Below are 22,032 nucleotides of genomic sequence, written 5' to 3' on the forward strand. Positions count from 1 at the left end.
GGGTTGGGAACCGGTACCGGCTGGGGCGGAAGATCGGGAGCGGCTCCTTCGGGGATATCTACCTGGGTAAGGAGGATGGCTCGCTGGAGATTTAGCTGGCCGCTTTCTGGCTGTGTGGAGGACATCGAGGGCCTAGCCAGGTCGGGCAAGTACCTGGGCTAGGGACACAGCAGCAGTAATTTAATATTTCGTTGACATGTCCTACTTTGGATCGTGCGGAACTCGGGAATTCTGGTTTACTCGGCTGCCTCTTCTCATTGTTGTGTAGTGACCTTGGGCATCGTTCGAGTCTGTAAAATAGGCGTAAGGGTAAAAATCGCCTCATCTCAAAACAAGGAAGAAAAAAACCCAAAATCACATAAACCCTAAAAACCCCACAACCCATCGCATTCAAAAAACGTTTCGGGAAAGAAACATACCACGGTTAAATATTGCTGCAGTGAACTAGGAAAAATTGTTGTCAGAAGCATGTTTCCTTCTCCTGTGAGGCCTAAAAAAAATTACACAAATACAAGTGATTAGGTTGCAGTAAAAAAAAAACTTTAAATCCTTCAAATAATCCTCGTAGTTCGGCCAATCCTGTTGCTGACCATCACTAATCGTGATCGCTGTGCAATTGTAAAATATAAAGGATTGGAATTGTCTTTGCCAGTCCATTATAGCCCTCTAACATAGCTTACTGCTACTGTTTATGACAAGCACAAGTAGTGGGTGCAAAACATTTTGAAAGCAGATATTTTTAAAATACTCTACATATTCCGCAAGCTCTCAAGCCATGTGAAGTGGGTTAAATCCAAAGAAATAAGTGCATTGTGTCCCGCCTGGTAGACACAAGTATTCTGCTTTTGAAAATTGTGTTAACCTAGAAGAGCAAATCAGGGAAGGGGGAGCTTGCAAGGGTTAAGTTTCACTGACTGCATATTTGTGGAAGATAAAAATAATGTCACTTGCTAGCTTATGTGGTACGCTTGCAGTGCATGCAGTATGAGAGGTGGGGGTTGTTTTTCTGTACATCTTGCAGTGCACAGCTGGCATTCCAACATAATTCGTTAACTAAAGCTGCTTGTTTACAGCAAATGAAATACTGGTTATCCACAAGACAGATCATATGCCTGATGAAAAATATGCATTTTTAACTGAAGGCATGTGATGGTCTAGAGTCAGAGAATGTGATTCGTCCTCTCTGCAATGCATGTATAGAAGATTGAAGATGTGACCATAGAAGATTGTGGTAAAGCTTGTGCAAAAATCCTTGTTAGCTTCCACTGGGATTTTGGGGGACAATTAAGACAGCAGTTAAAATCTGAAAAGTCTTAAATGGTTTGAAAAATTTAAACTTGACTACTGCTCAGATAAATCAGATTGTATTACAGTATTACAAGTGCAAGTGAAATAAACGTTTACATGTGACTTTTATCTCTATGAACGCAGCTTACACCAGTGAAGTTGCACAGAAAGTAATAGTTCCCTGTATGCTAGTGTATATATTAATGTCATACTGAATTCTATGCAATAAATCCTCTGGGTTTTACATTTTTTTTATTTCTAAATAATTGTCATGGATTTAGTCTCAGGGCTTACTGCAAATGTCATGCCATTTACATGAAAGCATGGCTCAGGCATGGAACTAGCCTGGAAGTACATTAATGGAAGATCCTGGTGGCATTTATTTTTCCAGGGAAAATTACTGTCTCTCAAGAACTGAAGTCTTTTGTAGAGTCCCATTTGCTTTGCAGTCCATTATCTGGTAGAACAGATGTTTGGAAACTGTGTTTTTTGTGAAAACAAAATGTGGTCAGTTTTTTAAAAATTCCATTTACTGCTCCGTTGTTCAGATTGTACAGTAGACATAAGTGTCTTAAAATAATTTCTAAAGTTGTTTCAGAAGTCAATATTCATTTTTAAGTAGACATGCTTTCTGATAGGCCTCAGTGAATTTGTAGATTATTTCAGCATACATTCCCAGCTCAGTTTTATGCTTTGAAAATGAAGATTTGATTATTTTTGCCTGTTTCCAGTCCCCAGGTTTTGTCTTAAAAGCAGCTACAAGGGTGTTGAAGACATGTCAGAGTAGGGGGGAACCTCTAGTTAGGCTTTTGAAAGTGGAGTTGAGATTGAACTGTAGGTTATTTACTTCACATAATCCTGAACCATGAGGTAAAGCAGAAAAGGGCCAAATACCTAAAGCAGAGAGACTTGGAGATAATGTCCATGAAGTGTCACACGTTTCCTTTTGCTATTTCCTTTTTTTCTTATAGTTTGTGAGTTGCTTGGCTCTGAGAGTGTGTATTTTCTTGGCTGTTTCTATTTAAGAATGTCAGTTTCTCCCTATATACTTTGAAAGTAAACAGGTAAGCCTTTTTTGATTCTTAAAAGAAGAATTTAATGAGATTTAAAGAAAGCTTTTGCAGACTGCACATTCTTTAGTCTAGATAAGCTGCCTTCCAGCCAAGTAAAATGAGGTGTCAGTGTACAGCCAGACTATGTTGAGACCTAGGGAAATTGTAACCTGTATTTCCAAGACATAAGAGGAGGTGATTTGAATTCTTAGTACTTCTTCCGTTGGTGGGTCAATGTGCCACGTTGTAAAGATTAATTCTGACCATTTTTGCCACAAACTGGAAGTGGAAAGACATCCCTGAGAAGATGCACTTGGTTTAGTTTTGCTGTTTTTCTGGGGGGTTTTTTGTTTGGTTTTTTTTTTCCAATTGAATAGCAGCAATTTTGGATTCTCATTATACAGTAGTTTTCTCTTGTAATACTAGTCTGTTGGAGAGCATCTGTAAAGTTTCAGAAGAATTTTTAGGTAATTGTGGCTGAAAGTACGTAATCTCTGGATGTTTGCCATTGAGAAGTAATTTGTTGATGCTCTTTTTGTTTCGGTCTTGGCAAAGGAAATGCATCTTTGACCAATGTTTTAATTCTTCTGGTTTTAGGAACTGATATTGCTGCCGGAGAGGAGGTTGCAATAAAGTTGGAATGTGTGAAAACCAAACATCCTCAGCTCCACATCGAGAGTAAAATCTACAAAATGATGCAGGGTGGAGGCAAGCAAACTATTTTCCTTCTTCAAAGATTTTACTGCTTTTTCACCTTTGATCTGTCTGCCACCTGACAGTTAATGTTTGGGATCTCTTTTGAGAAATAAGGAGAAGGTGGGAAAGGCAGCAGGGTAGATGAAGAGCAGCATTTTAGTTCTGCAAGGGTTGTAGAGGAGCAGTTCCAAATCCATGGCTATCATACTTCATGATAACCAGTAAGATCCTCCAAAGTTTCTCATGGTTCCCAAAATATTAAAATGGGAGGACCTTGTGCAATGTGAAACAAAGTTTCATCCCAGAACAGTGATTTATTTCTGATTCTCATGGATCAGGGAAAGATGGTAACCACTACCTTGGACCATTTCACCTGACTTGCTTATTGTGGTAGCACAATTCTAAACTTTTAAGAATCAGTTAATTTTTGTTGTACATGTTAGTATTATCTTTTCTGTGTTAAAAATATTTCCTTGCTGGGAAAGTTCAAAGACAAAATGGCACTAGTAGTGGAGAATTGGAGTGCAGCAACTTCGTAACTACTGTGTGTTGCTTTGCTACAGTAACTTACTCATATATTTTGGAATTCTGGGAATGTAACATTCCGGTGCAGTTCTGGGACATAAACCCTGTGTAGTCCAGTTTTGTGTTTGTTTCATAGTCCCTTGAATGCCTCCTAAATGAGGATGTGCTTTGCATAAAGAGAACATTCCATGCTGTATCTCAAGTACGTGCCCAGTAGGGTAATAAGACCTCTAGAAATTGATAATAATGTGTATTTGCGTTTAGTTACTTTTTAATTCCCGCCTCATTCAGTTGCCACCTGTGTGTAACCGAAATAGCCTTTATAGAATATCATGCTTCCTTTAAATTCAGTGAATTACAGCATTTCACACCAAAATGCATAGAATTAACTCTGAGTAAGGCATTTGAAAATCTGAATAAGGCTACCTACGTGCAGGTTTATTTCAAAATATTTGAGCGTTTCTACATTTTTTTGTGAAATAAGGTTCCTGACTTCTTCCCCAAATTTGGGCTAATTATCATACTGTAAAACTGAATGAATAATGCATCTCATAAACAATGCTACTTTGGTAGAGATTCACCAAACAGCAAATACCATGAAACTGAAGGAAAGACAAGAATATGAAGGAAGGGCGGAAATTAATTGCAAATTTTGATGGAGGAGACAGATATTTCATGGTGATTTTGTAGGCTTTGAAACTAAGTTAATTTCTAAGGCTTTCCTCGATTATAGTATCTAGTGGTTTGTCAGGGTTTTATTTTCAGACTCCCGATTTGTGCCTTATTGCATCTTGGAGACTACATGAATATTACTATCGGTAAAATGCTTAGGGTTCAAACCCAACAAAGATGCTCAATACTTTAAAGTTACAAGATAAGTATGAAGACTAGAAGGTTTCTGGGCAAAAGAAAAAAGGCTATTTTTAGACCTCTGTTGCTATAATTTTGTATTGATTCTGCTGGAAGTTATCCCACATTTAATTTGGAATGTCTGAACATAAAATACTAAGCTTCGCTGTAAATGGAAACATGCATGGTAATGACACTCCGAATTAATATTAAGAGCCTTGACGATTTGTGTGCATGAATTATATAAATCAAATTGTTATACTGAATAAATTATTTATTTTTTCCTAGTGGGTATTCCCACAATTAAGTGGTGTGGAGCTGAAGGAGACTACAATGTTATGGTGATGGAGTTGTTGGGACCGAGTCTTGAAGATCTCTTCAATTTTTGTTCAAGGAAATTTAGTCTCAAGACAGTCCTATTACTTGCTGACCAAATGGTAAGAAATTACTTTGTTACCTTGATAGTGAAATATGTTGGGATATTGAATTTTTTTTGATCATATACATTTGATTTCTAAAATTTAGAGCTGAATAGGCTGTATTAATAGAGAAAAAAATCAAAAGTAGCTCTGTTTTTGTAAATCCAAACTGTTCCATTAAAAGTGATTACCAGTTCTTCTTTAAAAACTGGAACTGCACTGTTTGCAAACCGGGTGTTGCACTGCTCAAAGACTAAGACATTTCCCCAAGCAAGTTTTTGGAAAGAGATCGTCCTGGTTTTGTAAAAGACATTCGGACAAAGAGCTGGAAAGAAGGTTTGTCTGTTGTCTTCTAAATTATGTTCTCTTTAATTCCCTTATATTTTACAATAGAAAGGGGAGTTGCCGCTTTCATTACTTAGACACCATTTCTAGTGTTTTTGTCAGAAAAAGATGTGTGCTTAGTCTCTCAACAATGATTTTTTTTGTGGTTCTGTATTTAGATTAGTCGAATTGAATATATTCACTCTAAGAACTTCATCCACCGAGATGTGAAGCCAGATAACTTCTTAATGGGCCTGGGGAAGAAAGGCAATCTTGTCTACATAATAGACTTTGGACTAGCGAAGAAGTATCGAGATGCTCGAACTCATCAACATATTCCATATCGTGAAAATAAAAACTTAACGGGGACTGCCCGTTACGCATCCATCAACACTCATCTTGGAATTGGTGAGCTGGGGAAAGCAATAAATAGAAACTTCAAGAGTGTCCATGCGTGTAATTTTAGTGCAAGTGGATGTTGCTTTGTGGAGACATAGGAGACAGTCCCTATTTTTGACACTAAGAGTACAGCATGCATGGCCTTGCATATCTTTATTAAGTGGGATTCAGTCTATATTAGTCCGTTCAGTCTGAGTGTGTAATGCTCGAGAATTAGCACTTTTTCTAATAACTGCAAGAATAAAAGGCTTTTCTTATACTGAACGAGTTTGTCATGGGCATCGTAACACTCAGCTGTCTCTTGTTTTTGTAAGGGTTTTTATAACAATCTTGTTGCACAGACTTTTGTTTTGCCAGTAGAAAATGAAACCTAATGAGTTCACTTTTTTATGCTGTTGTAGAGCAATCTCGCAGAGATGACTTGGAGTCCTTGGGCTATGTACTGATGTATTTTAACCTGGGCTCCCTCCCCTGGCAGGGACTGAAAGCAGCAACAAAGAGGCAGAAATACGAACGTATCAGTGAAAAGAAAATGTCTACACCCATTGAGGTTTTGTGTAAAGGATATCCTTGTAAGTTACTCTTCTGTGACACTAGGACTATGTGTTCGTGTTTTAGCGGTACATCTCCTTTCCTTATGTTAAATTCTACTACTCTTTTTCACCATCTGTCTCTCTCCTTCTCCTCTTCCCCTTCCTTATCTCCCCATGATTTTACCACATGTGTGGTAAAAATACTATGCTGAAGACAGATCTTCTGTGTTCATAGAGCATTTCTAGGGATCCCTTGTCTCAACTGTTCAAGTGCCCTCAGAGGAAGGGTAGCATGGTACCCTGATTTCTGCTGTATTCTTTGTGCATTTGTTGGCTGGATAATTGGCAACAGACAAATAGCATTTTAACAAGCTGCCTTTTTCTCTCTCTGTGTGGGTACTGTTTTTTGGATGAATTGGATTGTGTAGTCAGGTGCGTCTCTTATCTACTGCAGTTGTTTCGCTTGGGAATTACTGTCCCAGGTTCATCTGGTTTCGCCTGCTGATGGATTAGAATTTGTGAGAAGCATAAGAAACACTGCTGTATCCTAGCATCATTCCTCAAAGCAGTTCTGTTTCTCAGTTTGTTATTTACACCTAAACAATAATAAGCCATTTTTGAGTATTGTAAAATGATACTTAAATTTGTTTTAAAATGTAGTAACATTAGCTGTCATCAGAGACTATTTTCATTTCACAAAGAGTTCTGTCTCTTCACCCTCTTGTTACAATGACAAGAATTATAGTTTTTGTTTGGGTTGTGTGAAAATGCATCATTTTTTATGTGTTTCAAATGTTGCTTCATACATGTTCCTTTACATTCATGAATTACATGTTTTTTCTGGGGTTTACAGGCAGGGAAGACTAATCAGATTCTCTTGTGCCATTAGTTAGAACTTCTTTCTTAATATAAATTATTATGTTATTTCATTTGGGGAGACGTAAAGTCAAAAGCTAGTATTTTGATACTGCTGATTTTCTCTGGTGCACTGAATTCACTACAGTATTCTTTTTTTTTCCTTTGTAATATTTTCCTTGCCATTTAAAAACAAGTGTACAGGCTATTGGAAATGAAAAATGTGGCATGACTTACCTGGGAGATAAAGTTTTTGTGCGTTTTGTGACACAGCAGACATGAATCTCTATGGGTCTTAACAAAGAAATGCTGTTCCGTGTCCCACAATAAATTGTGTTCAGTATGTTCCAAGCAAAGTTTTAAACCTTTTCTCCCCCACTAGCTGTTGGTTAAAGAACTGTGTTATTGGGTCCTCTGTGCTGTCGAAAAAATGGGATCTTTGCCTGCTCTGTGCTAGAAAAATAATTTCTTTCTCAGGATTGGCATGATAGTGTTTCCTTTAGTGGATTTCTAGTATTAGATCATTATTCTTTTTCTTATGTTAAGAAGATTCCCTGCTTTTCAGGTTTGGGGTGGTTTGGGTATTTTTGACTCAGAATTACAAAAAGCCAATGTGAAGCTGTAGATAAAAAACAGGTTTCCTTTAATTACAGCTGAATTTGCCACATACTTGAATTTCTGCCGTTCTTTGCGTTTTGATGACAAGCCGGACTATTCCTATCTAAGGCAATTATTCAGAAACCTTTTTCATCGGCAAGGATTCTCGTATGACTATGTATTTGACTGGAACATGCTGAAATTTGTAAGTAGCTCACATAGCTTTCTAAAACTTTGAACTTTTAATTGTTCTGGTTGGGTTCTGTTACTGCATTGTTAGTATTGAGTACCTTAACTGATACTGTAAGATTGTCTTCCATATTTCCTCTTAGCAACTCTACTGTATAGGCAGAAAGATCAGGAAATGAGGAGAAACAGGAGATATGGGATCCATGCTATAAAGCTTGGATGACAACTAAATTACAGTTACAAGGCTTTTAGTGTGGAAGGCTTTTTAAATCCTTTAGGGCAGTCACCAGGCTAGGTTGTGGAATTACTTTCTCCCACCTTGATCTTTAACATAGGTCATTTGCAACATTTGAGGAGGTGTCCAGCTGCCATAACGGTACGTGTGTACATTAACATTTTGAAGACTATCCAAGCAGCTGTATGAACAAAACTTACGGCAATTCTCAAGAAATTTTACCAAAGCAGCTGGTGCCTTCTCAAACTTCAGTTCACACATTGTCCAGTTCTTCTTTTTCAGTACTTTTATAAACATATAATTGTAAGCTCAGTAATCCCCCAAGTTGTTCACTAGTCTTGACCTGTAGGGTGCAAGCAGAGCAGCTGAAGATGCTGAACGTGAAAGGCGGGAACGAGAGGAAAGATTAAGACATACACGAAATCCAGCTGTACGTGGATTACCCTCCACTGCTTCTGGCAGGCTAAGAGGAACACAAGATGTAGCTCCTCCTACTCCCCTTACCCCAACTTCACATGCTGGTGAGTAAGCAAGTAGCTGGGTAAGTGCTTCTTGTAGACTACTCCAATTGGCAGTTTGTGTCTGGGCAGAGTTTGGCCTTTTGGTTTGGTTTTTTCTCCCTTGATTTTTAGTAGATTGAAGGTATTTGCATACGCTCATTGCCTGGCAATTGATACTTGTATTTCTATGAAATGTCAAACAACAGCCTTGATTCCTCTTTTGGTTATGTGGAATTTTTATGTGCAAACAGCAAGAGTGTAATTTTTCCAGTGACTGTGTTAACATGGCATTTCTCATTATGAGAATCTAATATTGTTTTTCTCACAGCCAACACCTCTCCTCGGCCAGTATCCGGTATGGAACGAGAAAGGAAAGTGAGTATGAGATTGCATCGTGGTGCCCCAGTCAATATCTCCTCATCTGATTTAACAGGCCGACAAGATACCTCTCGCATGTCAACTTCGCAGGTAAAAAAAAAATAAATCTGTGTATTGGAAAAAATGAGGGTGATTTGAAAATGTTAATTTGCCAAAAGAACTTACCAGGTAATTGATGTAATTTCATACTGTTTTTGCAGGTGATGTTCATTCATGTAAATGCTTGACATTTAGCCTGAATGATGTGGGTGTGAAGAAATTTTTATTTTTACCTTGACAGCAATGAGAGGATGCAAAATTCTAGAGGTGCAGCATTTTAACCTACTGTAATGGGATTTAGCTCCTTGAGTCATTGAGTTTCTTATACCTGTTATCAGTGAGGAAGCAGAGTAAGAGACAGTAGTGAATCTTGTTTCCACATCATCAGAGCAGACAATATTGGTGCAGAAAAGGCAAGAAGCATTTGGTGAAGAATAGAAGGTGCAATAGTGAAGAAAGTTGTAGTGCAGTGCTCTTAATTCAGAGCCCATAAGAGGCCACATACATGGATGCTGGATATGTTGCAGAAGGCTCATTTGAAGAGAATAGCAGGAGGATAAATAATAATGATTCATAGTCAGCTGAAATCATCCTTGCTGCTCACAGTGACTTAGCAAAGAAATTCTAAGAATGTTTCTTTTTAGGGCTAACAGTGTTAAATGTGTTTCTAACTCTGTGCTGTAGCTAAAACATTCCTTCCTCAGTATATCGACAGTCTTGTCCCAAACAGTGTACAATTTGTACAATTTACTTTCAGTCTTACTTACAAAATGGAAATCAGCCAATCTGTAGACATTCTCCAACATTTCTGGGAAAGCAGTATGTTAGGGGGACTATTGCAGTGACCTAGGGGTTTTTCCATCATGCCTCACTACTGTTCAGGAGCTCCAAGTGCATAATTTTTGATAGGGACTTGTTCCTTGTTGACAGAGCACATTGACAGAAAATTAACTTGGTTCCTTTTAGCATCAACATTTAATTGGCAGAGTTAATTACTTTTGGATGCTACACATTCTTACGTGTGAAATCTTACTGCTTGAAAGAACAGTTTTTTAGACCAGGGGGCCAGGTGGATATGGATATTCAGACAGGACATCCCAATCTTACGAAGACCGAGAATAAAGTGGGTTGGAGAAACAATTCCATTGTGATAAAAGTGAAGTGGGATTTGGGGTAGCGGGGAGTTTAAGCTGAATGAGTTGTTTCACCATATAGCTGCACAGATACTTGTGCTTGCACAAGGGATGAACAGTTCAGGAACAGAAATGACTGGGCAAGAATAGGGTGTAGGTGAGGTTTTCCGTACTGGCTTTGGCACAAGTTTCACCATCTTATACTGTTCACTGAACTGCTATTCTTGCCACCAGAAATTCTCACATTTAAGTATTTTTAAATAGTTTGAAAACAAAGGGGAGAATTGTGCATAGTTATCGATCTTGTAAATTTCATAAATACCTGTTAGAAGAATGTAAAGAAGCTGCAACCAGACTGTTTGCAGCAATATCCAGTGAATGGACAATGGAGAGTGGACACAAATTGAAATACAGGAAATTCCATTTAGACATACAGAGAAACTTTTTTTTACTATGAAGGTGGGCAAGGACTGTAACAGGTTGCCCATAGAGGTTGTGGAGTCTCCATTTTCCAAATTACTTGGAGCCCAACTGGACATTGTCCTGAGTGGCTTGCTCTAGTTGACTGTGCTTTGGGCAGTGGGATTGGGCTACATGATTTCCATGGGTCCTTTTTGACCTTGGATATTATGTGAGGCTGTGATGCAGACTTCTCCCTGGACATTTACTTTAGTATAAAGATGGTTTTGTGGCAAAATGTATGTGCCAGGTCTTTGGCATTCTGAGCAAATCTCAGATGCTTTGTCTCTGTTAACAGTCAGATAAATGAGTTCTAGCAGTAACAGACAGAAATGCAGCAATGCCCCTTGATTGTTTTAGGTGCAAGTACATCTTTAATGTTTTTGCAATGTTTGTGATGTGTCACTCATTGTGCAGGTGACACTATTGTAAACTTTTCAAGATAAGAGTAATACAATTGGGCTTGTAGATCCATTTTGGTTCTGCCTGGCCTGTGGAATGTGAACACTGTGAGGGCAGTTTTCTGAGTGGTCTTTGGCCTGTTTTCTGAGTGGTCTTTAAACATCCAGGTGTGTAATTTGTGATATGGGCCAATAGTACCGTCTGGCTTAATGGCACATTCCATACCTGCTCTTTTGAACACTCTGCTCCAAATACAGGATCGCTTGGTTGACTTGTTTACAGTTGTTGCGCGGAGAGAGAGAAAAAAACTCTACAACTTTGTAAAAGTCGTAAAGCCGGTATGTTTATTGACAGCGCTGGACACATGCAAGAGACACAGAGACTGCTCTCTTTAAAAGGGCATGCGCACCTTTGCGAACCCCAGCTCTTCCTTTTATCCCCCTTTCAAATGCATATGCATACAATTTCACAATAGGTTCATACATACTCATTTTTACGAGTTTCGCAGTGACTTTTGCTGCTAATTTTCTTTATCAGAAGGAATTTCTTGGGTCAAGCTGCCCTGTTCCACAGCATTTCTGTCTCTCTTTTATCTCTCTTTCGCTGTCTCTTCTTTTGTCTCTTGTCTGTCACTGAAGCAACTTTCCTTTTGGCCTTGGCTTTACACAGAAACACAGTACATTTCACCTCTTTTCTACTCTGGGGTTTTTTACTATGCCTCACAGTCTCAAAAGCAGCCTTGTGAGGATCTTCTCTTGAGTTTGTTAGAACTAATAATTCATTGACTGCTGTATTCATTTAGTTCTTAAGACAGTGAACCAGTGCTGGTGGTGACCGTCTACTCATGGTGACCAAATAACAGTGTGTAACTGTAGTATAATTTGAGCAGATTCCCATGGGCCTGTTGCCTGTTGGATGGAAAGAGAGGTTTGCAGGGGAAATGAGTTGGATTGGAAGGGGCCTTAAAGATCACCTCATTCCAACCCCCCTGCCATGGGCAGAGAACCTTCCAGTAGGCCAGGTTACTTAGAACCCCATTCAGCCTGGCCTTGAACATTTCCTGAGATGGGGAGTCCACAACCTATCTAGGCAACCTGGTCTAATGCCTCACCACCCTTATAGTAAAGAATTTCTTCCTAATAAATAAATCTACCCTCCTTCAGGTTAAGGCCATTCACCCTTGTCCTGTCACTATGTGCACTTTTACATGCCATGAGAACAGCCCCTCTTCAGCCTTCATGTAAGCCCCCTTTGGGTACTGCAAGGCTACTCTTAGGTCTCCCCAAAATCTTCTCTTCTCCAGACTAAGCAGCCCCAACTCTCTCAGCCTGTCTTCGTAGGAGAGGTGCTCCAGCACTGTTGTCAACTTAGCAGCTCTGCTCTGCACTCATTCTAACATTGTCAGCATTGTTCTTGTGTTGGGGGCCCCAGAACTGGACACAGTACTCCACGTGGGGTCTCACAAGAGCAGAATAGAGGGCAAAAATCCCCTCTCTCAAGTTGCTGGTCACTCTTCTTTTGATGCAGCCCAGGACACGGTTGGCTTTCTGGGCTGCAGGTGCACATCGCTGAGTCATGTTGAGCTTCTAATCCATGAACACACCCAAGTCTTTCTCCCCAGAGCTAATTTCAATCCATTCTTCACCCAGCCTGTACTTAATGCTTGAGGCTGACCTGACCCACATGCTGGACCTTGCACCTTGTTTAACTGCATGCAGCTCCCAGAGACCCACTTCTCAAGCTTAAGGTCTCTTTGGATGGCATCCTTTTTCCTACAGCAGGTTGACTGCACCACACAGCTTGTTGTTGTCAGCAAATTTGCTGAGGATAGTGGTGTAGCCATTTACTCAGCCTGATCCCTCAGAACCCATGGATGGACGTGTGTCATCAGGTCCCACAGACTCGTGCACTTTCAGGTTCTTTAAACAGTCCCAAACCCAGTCATCTTCCACAGTGGATGGTTTTCATTTTCCCAATCCCTGCCTTCATCCTCTGCAGCTTGGTTGGTGTGGCTGAAACACTTTACTTAGATTGTAGCTTATAACACTACTGCTTGAGCTTGCTAGAGAAAATTCACTTTTCATTTTCCCAGTTGTCACTCTCTAGCAGGCAGGATGGTGCAAGTTGTAGGTGTTGATAGCTTATGCTCTTTACAGTTTTCATAATACTAAAGTAGCTCTTCTGTAATCAGAATTTATCCTTAGATGTTAGCCAGGTCAACAGTTACAACTGTGGTTTTCCATTATCTGTATACCATGTTCTTAGGAAAACCTACAGTATTTGAGGCATTAGTTTTGTTATTTCATTTACTTTATGCCTTGGTTTGGTAAGGCAACAGTGCATCTGTAATCTCCACCTCTATTTATCTAAAGGAAAGGCCACTGCTTGTTAAATTCTGGACAATGAAATGTACAGATGTTACTCAGACAAGGAAAGCTACTGGCCTCTAAGTAGAGTTCTTAAAGATGACTACTCCACATGTTTATCTTTCTTTTTTCCAAACTGAATTCTGATCCAATCAGACTGAAACTAAAAAACTAAGGCTGTGAATGCACATAATAGGAACTGGAGTTCTCTTATGAAAACTAGGCATTCTCAGAGAAATTTAATGGTCGTGGAAAAATGGTAATTGGTAAGCATAGCAAAATAGATGTCATTCTCGGCAACCAAGATAGTGTCTGCGTAGCACCTAAGTCATTCTCCTTAAAAAAGACATGCAGTTTCTAACACTTAAGTAACAAGCATTTATTGGAGTAACAACTGCTGTGTCTTACGAAGTGGTTCATGAAACTTAAGTGTTTCTAATGAAGTTATGTAAATTCTATGGCACATGTTATTCAGTACTTTTCTGGACTGTATGAAGTGAATGCAACAGCAAAAAACCTGCAAGTTGTGAGTTCACCGTGATAAACATCAGTGGGAGCTGAGTGGTCGAGCACAGTCTATTCAAATATGTATTCCTGAAGTACTCCAAATTCTGGTTAGGGTGAAGAAGTGGAGGCTGTTTTCCTCTACGGGGGAGCTGTATCTGTGGTAAGTAATGACTGAGGAGGCAGATGTAATGTTGGAGAAGTTGGTGTGGTTTCCATAATGAAAAGGCACAATTTTCTCCTGTGTATGATACAGTAATGAACAGAAGTGGAGATGTTATTTTGTGTCATAGTGAGATGGATTGGGAGAACAGACTGTACAGTGTAAGAGTTTCAAATCTACTTCTTTCAGTTTGTACTAAAAGCTAAGAAAATGTCTTGAGTGAGTTGGTGTGGTGTTTGAGACAAAATGATTTTAACATGAATTAATGTTTAAGGAGAAAATATGTGAAGAACCTATTGCATAAAATTAAAACCACTCACAAATAAAGAAAGGCAAAATAAAGGTCTAAGTGAAAGTAGTTACCTACTGAAACAACTTTTAAAATAAGTAGATCATCTCTCCTCTCTGCCTTTGCATTGATACTGGATTAATTTCTAAGTGGTGTGTTCAAGTTTAAAGCAAACCTAAGTTACAGCTCTGTGTGCAGTGTGTTAGACAGAAAATCATACCAAGTGTTAAAAGATTCTTCTGCTCCTAAACTCTCTTAAGTTAATTGTTCCCTAAGTCTCCTTTACACAACGTTTTTAAACATTAAGAGGTGTAATAAAGGAGGTAGTAAATGAGGTAATGAGTATTCTAGTAAAAACTACTTTGAATCAGTTCTGCTGGTCCACATGCACAGACTGCATCCTGAAAGCATGATCATCTCAAGAGTCTAGTTATGGGTGAGTAGTCTTCATTTCCTTCAACGAAAGGTTCAGTCTGACTGCTCGTGGTTACACAGTAAGTTGTTTAATATTTTTTTCTTGAATGTAACGTGTTCAGCACCCAACAGTCAAAGCTGTGGCAAATTCCAATTGGTAATAGAGGTATTCTCTGTAGCTGAAAGGAAAGATTGAAGTGCTGCACAAAGCAATATTTGATTATGTCTCTGATGGAAGAAGTTTTTAGAAGACTATAGCCAACACTGGCATTGAATAACTTAAGTGTTGTGCCATACTTCCAGTGCTTCTTCATTTTCCATTTCTGCATCCACGAATCTTTCTCCTATCCATCTTAATAGGCATCATACTCTGTGTTGTTCTTCTGACCCTGTCAGCTTCCTATGAGGATTAATGATTTGTTTCTTTTACGTGCCTCTTAATATGGTGGAAATGTCTTACAGAAGTCTGAAATCAGAGCTTCTCAAAAGATAGAGTTGCTATTGCAAGTTCAGGTTGGATTTTTATTAAGACATCTTTATATATTGGGGCAGTGGAACTGTTAAAAATTGCTGTCTTTTCCCCTACCTCAGAATAGCATTCCTTTCGAACACCATGGCAAGTAGCTGCACGTCTCCTTTCGTTGGAAGGCAGCACTGGGTGAGTGCTTCTCATTAGACACCAAAACTTTATATGGGATGGGGAAAAAACTCTTTGGAAACATCCGACTTTGCTTCTTCTACTCATGTGATCTCATATTGTATCTGTGCCTTCTGGTCAGATGCTTGGTGAAGCACTGATTTTTCTCTAACTTAAAAGCAAACGTCTTTCCAAAAGCTGAGTTATTGCTGCTGTTCCACTTGGACTCTTAAGCAGAGTTGACAATAATAGTGACTTAAAAGGTCCCTAAAATTGTTCAAGTATCAACAATAAAGTAAAATAGCCAAGTCAAAATTTTAGCTGTATGAGAAGTACATATCTTTCCAAGGATATTGATGCAGCAGTATGTCATCCATTAAAAACCAGATCTGCTTCAGAATCATAAAAGCAAAATACCTGTATGAAGATTCAATTGACAGTATTGCTCAAATGAGGCTCTGTCTTGTCTTTTCATTAATGGAATGTTCTACTACAGCCATGTCCATTTTTCACTGTTTTATATTCTTCTCCATGCCTTATGAACTCTCATTTTAAAAATACTCAGATCTGTTGAGATCTCTATTTAAAAGAAATGTTCACATAGTAACAGGAATAGTTGACCATGAGCATCTCAGAGGTAGGCAGACTTGAATTTAGATATTAAAAAGTCCTTTCCACTGTTCAGTGCAGTAGAAGTTTCTGCCTTTCTGTGTGCAGCTTTTGGCTTTTTAGTCTGTTCTGCTTTTGGCAATAACAGGTTTCATATGAGAAATAACAGCTTTCAGTTGGAATCTGAACCTTAGTGGCTGAGGGATACTTTTCTTAAGTATTTCAAGAGCTTCTTTGATTTGCTACATATTAAAAAAAAGCTGTGAGATTTTCTGTTCCTTAATAAATTCTGTTGTATAACTCTTGTCTGCCGTCTCACTTTCTCTATAAAGCCTAAGCTTGCATTAATCCTATATCTCTAGTTGGTGAAGAATCCTGCTATTTCTCTTCTGTTTTCTCCTTCTGCTTTGTGTGCTTGGCTGACTGTACAACCTGCTTCGTGAACAGTGTATAGCATTAAAAGGATCCAACTGTAAATGACAGCTTAACACTTTAAAGACCAGTTATCAGATCTTAGTAAAAAAAAAAATATTAAAAAATGCAAAAAAAGTAAACTGAAAGCTTTGCATTGAAAAGTCTGTATGCAGGAAGCATGCACATTCTGGTCTGGTCTGGTATGTGGCTGCATTGGTTCACCTATACTGTATGCCTTAGTATTTGTAGTTGTTCACAACTGAAACAAATACTGAATACTGATCCAGCTACTTAGATGTTTCTCGCTTCTTAAATTGCAGAGATGTATGGTTGTTTTTCACTTTCACGGTGAAAGTGGTATGAAATAATGCTACACTTACTTCGGTAGGTCAAGCTATGGAAATACAAGAAGTATCTTTTAACACAGTGTCCCATGGACAGAGAAAAGCTATTGAAAATAATGAAATAATTTTTTACCTTCTTAATATTTTTTAAAATTAATTATCCATTGAGTCTATTACTGTGCATTCATAGTGTTTTGATCTGGTTGGTTCTTTCTTCTGCACATGTTTATGCTCTGTCTAATTTTCTTCAAAACATCCCCTCTGACTGGAAAGGTGAATTTTCCATGTTAACTTCTAATAAAAGAGGAAAATTATAGGGAACTTTGTGTAGTTACACATGGATGTGAAACATTATATTGCTTCTTGAATTTTAAATTCGCACACTTAAATTTTGGCAATTAATAATTTAGAAGTACATTGTGAGACACTTGTATGTTAACTGGAAGGATATGTGCTGATGTTGTCTTGTTTTTTGGCTTTGGTAGATTCCTGCTCGGGTTACTACCAGTGTTCTCCAGTCTGCTGTGCACCGATGAAAATTATTTTGCCATGGAGGGCAGATAATGCATGGCTGATCTCCCATGTTGCCAATGGCTTTACTAGCAAATATACCCTAAACTAGAGCGGAAATTGGAGTTCTCCATGTGACCTAAAAAGCTCTTGAAGGAACATGCAGAGACTCCAGCAGCTACCATTACAGGACGCTTTTGCCAGAAACCCAATGACCTTAAGAGAACCCTGTGGTAACAGGGCTGGAAAAGAAAGATGGTTTACAGAGTTCACCGCCTGTTACTGGATGGCCATTTCAGTTTTCCCTCCACAGGCGGCAGACTTTACTCCCTTTTTATTATTCTACTGTAACTATAAATCTTTTACTTGGTTTAAGAAAGTTTTTTGTATCATTTTGCTAAAATTATTGGCTTACTTCTCTGTAAAGAACTCTTGCTTTTGTCTGATTTAAAAATGTAGAGTATAAACAAACCTGAACTAAAGATAATGACTTGAAATTTCTTGTTTAAAAGATTAGTCTGCCAGGGAACATGTAAATGAATCAAAACCATCTGCTGTTATTTAAATTGTTTATTTTCACGTATTGTCCCATTCTAAGTCGGTTTTCTCATGAAGTTTTTAGAACTGTTAGAAGTTTATTTTGCTGTTTGCTGTCTTCATTCACACTGGACATTTAACTTTCTGTGTAGCACAAATGAATTTTTTACTACTCATTGTGTTTCATAGAAGAGGATAACTAAATACCCTGCAGGAGAGTCTTAAGTATAGTAGAGATTGTAATGATGAATTTCTTTTTTTGTAAAGAACATTAAGAACAAAGTAAAAGACTGACATTTGAGGGATTTAGAATTAGAAAGCGTGTTCTGTCTCTCTGCTTAGTTTGGGTGAATGGATACTTTCAAACATTGTTTTTACTCAGAAACTTTTGTTTCCTCTTCGCTGAGGCAGGTTAGCTTGGAGACTATTACAAGTGCGAAATAGACATTGCTGCTGAATCTCCAGTGAATTTGCATGTTTCATTCAGTATCCACATGTTTATAAATAAATACATTGATTTAGGCCTTCTGTTACATGCCAAGACTCAAAAAATGAATTCTTATACCAAAAAAAAAAAACCTAAATAACCCCCCCACAAACATAGTAACCTATCCTTGCCATAAAATCTTGGGAATTTTTACAATTCAGATGCACATGATATTTCATTCTTAAGTATATTTAACCTGAGAATGCCCAGAGTAATTATCTAGGCATGAATGACTCAACATGCTCAGGTTGTTGCAGGTATTGTTGGCTCCTGTTGGTTATGAAATATGGGAAATTCTTCATACTTTCTCTTACTGTAAATGGTCTCATAAAAGTACGTGTTCTGTCCTTATGGTACTTGAAACAGTACCAGAACTCTTTATGACTGAAATTATGGGAAGTTATGTGCTGGAAAGTATGTACAGAGACTTTGTTTGAACAGTTAGGTATTTTGAGAAATGGAGACAATTTTTAAAGGTATATTGGTCTTCAGATTTTTATGAAGAGTAGTTTTTATTTTTTGGGTGTTTACAAATTCTTTTTTGCCCCTCTCAAAAGTCCCCATACCAAGTATTATCATTCTTCTTTGGATGCTTTCATAACATTAGCTATCTGCCTGTGTGTACTCTGGGTCAGGCTGGGGAAATGTGTGTTTGGGGAGAGTATAGTAGAAAAGCTCAAGAATTTGATTGATTGGTAAGTTTGCATAAGAGAATTATTTCCTCAGTTACTATAAACTTTGGTATTTTAGGCATGTGCACTACCATTTGAGCAGTTTTACACTTCACTGTGCTTTCCTTGTAAATATCTGTGGTTAATAGTGTAATGTTTGAGGGACTGAAAAAAGCAGCCTTTTTATTTCCTATGTATCTGGAACCATTAGATTGCTGTACTATACTTAAAAGTTGACTGCAGATTTCTAGAATTGTACTCACTTGTGGGCAGGTTTTGTCCTCATAATAGTTAAATTCCATCATGCAGAAAATAGTTAGACTGTCTGTATAAACCTGTGTATAAACCAGTATCACAAAGCACTTCATTTGTACTACCACTGTATTTGTGTACTTTAACAGTTGTGTAAATACATTAATAATAACTTCTGTTCTTCTTGGTGTAACTTACTGACTTGCAATGAATCCTTACCATTTACCTGGTGCAACTCTTTTCTTTTTTCTCTTTTCTTCTTTTTTTTTTCTTCTCTTTTCTCATTTCTCTCTTCTTTTTTTTTTTTTTTTTCTTTTTTTCAAGGGATTTCTGTACCTACAAAGAATATTGTCAGTTGCAAACATTTGAAGATACTGTCTTGGTAGCAAAACTTTCAGTGAAAGAGTTTGGTAGTTATGATCCTGGGGTATACAGGAAGAAAGAGAAAGCATTAATTACTTTGCTCACAGAAAGCATGCCTTTTTGCCAGTTTAAAGGTAAATGTTTTTGTTTGGATACTTCTTTTTTTTCCAGAAGTTTTTAATTTTGTACAAATGCTTTTGTGTATCAAGTAATGCAGGGTATTGATAAGAAAGTGTAGTAGGGGAACTGAGATTAGATCAATTATGGGAGCTAAGATAAAGGCAAGAAAAATAGTGAGCTGTACTCACTGTGGTGCCCTGTATAATAAAATTCCAGATTTTGCTATGTGATTTTCAAAAGTCTATTATAACCTGAGGGTAGACGCACCTTCAGGAACCCCCCATGTTTTCTTATTATCAGACCTTTAAAAGTTGGAACGATATTTTAATTTCTTCTCATGGTTTTCATTTAAAATTATGTATATGCTTTTATATGGAAAATACCACCTGTGCTGCTGTTTTACATAATCTTGAGTGGTTACAGAGTCCTTGAGTTTTTTTGTGGTACAAGTACTTTAAAAAAAAACAAGAAATCCTCTGCTTTAAAAGAGATATTAAGAGAAAACATGTGAGTCCATATATTCCATGTTAACTTCATGAAAATATTCAAAGTACTCCTTGGAGGAAGACATGTTGATGAAGTTGTCGTTTCCAGTAGGAAAAAATGTCATAAGCACAACTACTTGTCTTTGTTTCCTCATATCCGAGACCCTTGAATATAGCATTGGCTAGAGCAGCACACATGTTGATTTCAAGAATATTTAGTTTCTCTTTTAAAATAATTAAATAAAATGGTGTTTATTTTGTTCTTTGACTTTTGCTTTACAAGAGCTGCACTTTGAGTACAAAATACCAAATTTAAACAAACAATACTACTGTTTTTTTAATAGTGCTGGGTCCTCTGATCAGAAATCAAAATTTAAGCTTTGAGATTGTGAGCAAGTGTAATCCATCATGAACTTAATCCTACAGTAGCTTCTAAAATTCACTGGATGAGTTAGGTTAATAATAAAAAGGTTTTACTGTGAAAGAATGCAGTATTTTGTTATTAAAAACAGTACATTCTGATTCATTTAAGTGATAGTTATTGATTTTACATGCATATGTATAGATTTAAGTGACTGTCTGAACCTGAATTGGTATAGACTATGTGCATTGTTCAATACTTTTGTGCCAGGAGAGTGCTCAGAGGCCTGGTCTTCAGTAAGAATGTGTTTCACAGCCAAATCATACGGACTTTTTCAGCAGATATTTGCACAGTATTAACACTTTCCAACTTCTTAGATGTTGGTGGGTTTTTTCCTTGCTTCATATTATTAAGACTAGTATGGTTTGGTTCTTCTGTCAAAACCGTTACATGCTGCAGGCAGAGGGATAGTAGAAAATGAGAGAACTGTACATACAGAATCTACAAAAATGTGCCTAAAAATGTTCTTTGTTAATCACATTTTGGGCAATTCTTGATTCAAAATGCTTAAGGTATAGGTCTGAGATACATATGTATGCCTAATGGACAAACAAGAATGTGAAAAAGTGGAAAAAGGGAAAAATGTTGCAGATCATCTTAAATTATTAAGCCCTAGTCTACAGTGTCTTTACCGTGACCAATCCAGGATGTTTGGGGTGGGATGTGGAACAAGAATTCATTTGGTACATTATACAGTAAGAAGAAAATACTTAGTCCTGAGCACTACAAGAAAAAAAAAAGTTGTTCAATTACAGTCCTCAGCTTGGTTCGGACCTGCAAGCGTTACAGGCACAAAGGCAGGACACAGCTTCTAGTATTTCCCTTAATCCTTAAGGAAAGGATAAACCAGGGTAATTTGAGGTCATGCACAGGTCTTTTTCTTATATGACCCCAAACAGCAAATGTTTCTCTGCTCTCATGGCCAGAAAAACTGTATTTTGTTTGTCTGACACATCATCAATTGATCTTAAGGCACTTTTTTCAACAAGACTCAGAAGGTCTTTTGCTGTTTAAGAGTTTTAAATACTAAAATCTGGATATACTTTTTCATTGGGTTCAGAGTTTTATTGTGAAAGATTTTAAACTGTTGAAAGAGTAGTAAATGAAAAGTCAGAAGAGCAAAAGCTATCCTTTCTTAGTGCTCTGAAGTATTCATCTGGGAGTAGTGAGGAAGGCTGCCAGCTGAAATATTGCTGACATTATGAAGCAAATACGGAGATCAGTCAAGGAACTAACAGTGTATATCTAGAGGTAAGTAGCTTTTTTACTCTGTATCTTAATTTGCCATACATTCTCAGATAAATACAGGACTGCTAATCTCACTGACTGTGTCACTAGCAAAATTCTTTTAAGAGCATATGCATTTTAACTGGCACAAAAATGAGCTGTATTTCAGAAGCATTGAGAAAGCTGCTAAAACAATCCATTCCAAAGCTGTTGCTTCTCATTCGCGGTGCCTCTGCTTTTGTCAAGGTTGTTTACTCTTCCAGAAGTAGACGAGTACTTTCTTCAGCAGGTCCAGCAGCAGCTGTGCAGATCAGATCAAGCCCATTTTCCCCTACGGTGAATGGCCCT

At 37.8% G+C, this 22,032-nt stretch overlaps 1 protein-coding gene across 3 annotated transcripts; it reads left to right on the plus strand.

The window, feature by feature from the left end:
- The first annotated feature begins 6 nt into the window (after window positions 1–6).
- On the plus strand, window positions 7–20,304 carry CSNK1D (casein kinase 1 delta). Of its 3 annotated transcripts, XM_005429793.3 has the most exons (10): window positions 7–66; window positions 2,937–3,047; window positions 4,698–4,846; window positions 5,332–5,560; window positions 5,953–6,123; window positions 7,593–7,741; window positions 8,310–8,481; window positions 8,789–8,928; window positions 15,199–15,265; window positions 17,097–20,304. In XM_005429793.3, exons 2-9 carry the CDS (start codon window positions 3,032–3,034, stop codon window positions 15,229–15,231), a joined length of 1,059 nt encoding a protein of 352 aa, XP_005429850.1. In that variant the 5' UTR covers window positions 7–66; window positions 2,937–3,031; the 3' UTR covers window positions 15,232–15,265; window positions 17,097–20,304. The 3 variants fall into 3 exon arrangements, with proteins under 3 accessions (XP_005429850.1, XP_005429849.1, XP_030920131.1); XM_005429792.3 differs by lacking the exon at window positions 15,199–15,265; XM_031064271.1 differs by lacking the exons at window positions 15,199–15,265; window positions 17,097–20,304 and adding an exon at window positions 13,857–15,187.
- The last annotated feature ends 1,728 nt before the right edge of the window (window positions 20,305–22,032 follow it).

The sequence above is a fragment of the Geospiza fortis genome, unplaced genomic scaffold (assembly GCF_000277835.1).
Source record: "Geospiza fortis unplaced genomic scaffold, GeoFor_1.0 scaffold261, whole genome shotgun sequence".
In the NCBI taxonomy this organism is placed as follows: domain Eukaryota; kingdom Metazoa; phylum Chordata; class Aves; order Passeriformes; family Thraupidae; genus Geospiza; species Geospiza fortis.

What these genes read in the sequence shown, in the direction of transcription:
- CSNK1D (XM_031064271.1), top strand. An exon ending in CAACACTCATCTTGGAATTG is followed by an intron (nt 5,561 to 5,952) that starts GTGAGCTGGGGA and finishes ATGCTGTTGTAG; the next exon opens with AGCAATCTCGCAGAGATGAC. An exon ending in CTCGCATGTCAACTTCGCAG is followed by an intron (nt 8,929 to 13,856) that starts GTAAAAAAAAAA and finishes AATTCTGGTTAG; the next exon opens with GGTGAAGAAGTGGAGGCTGT.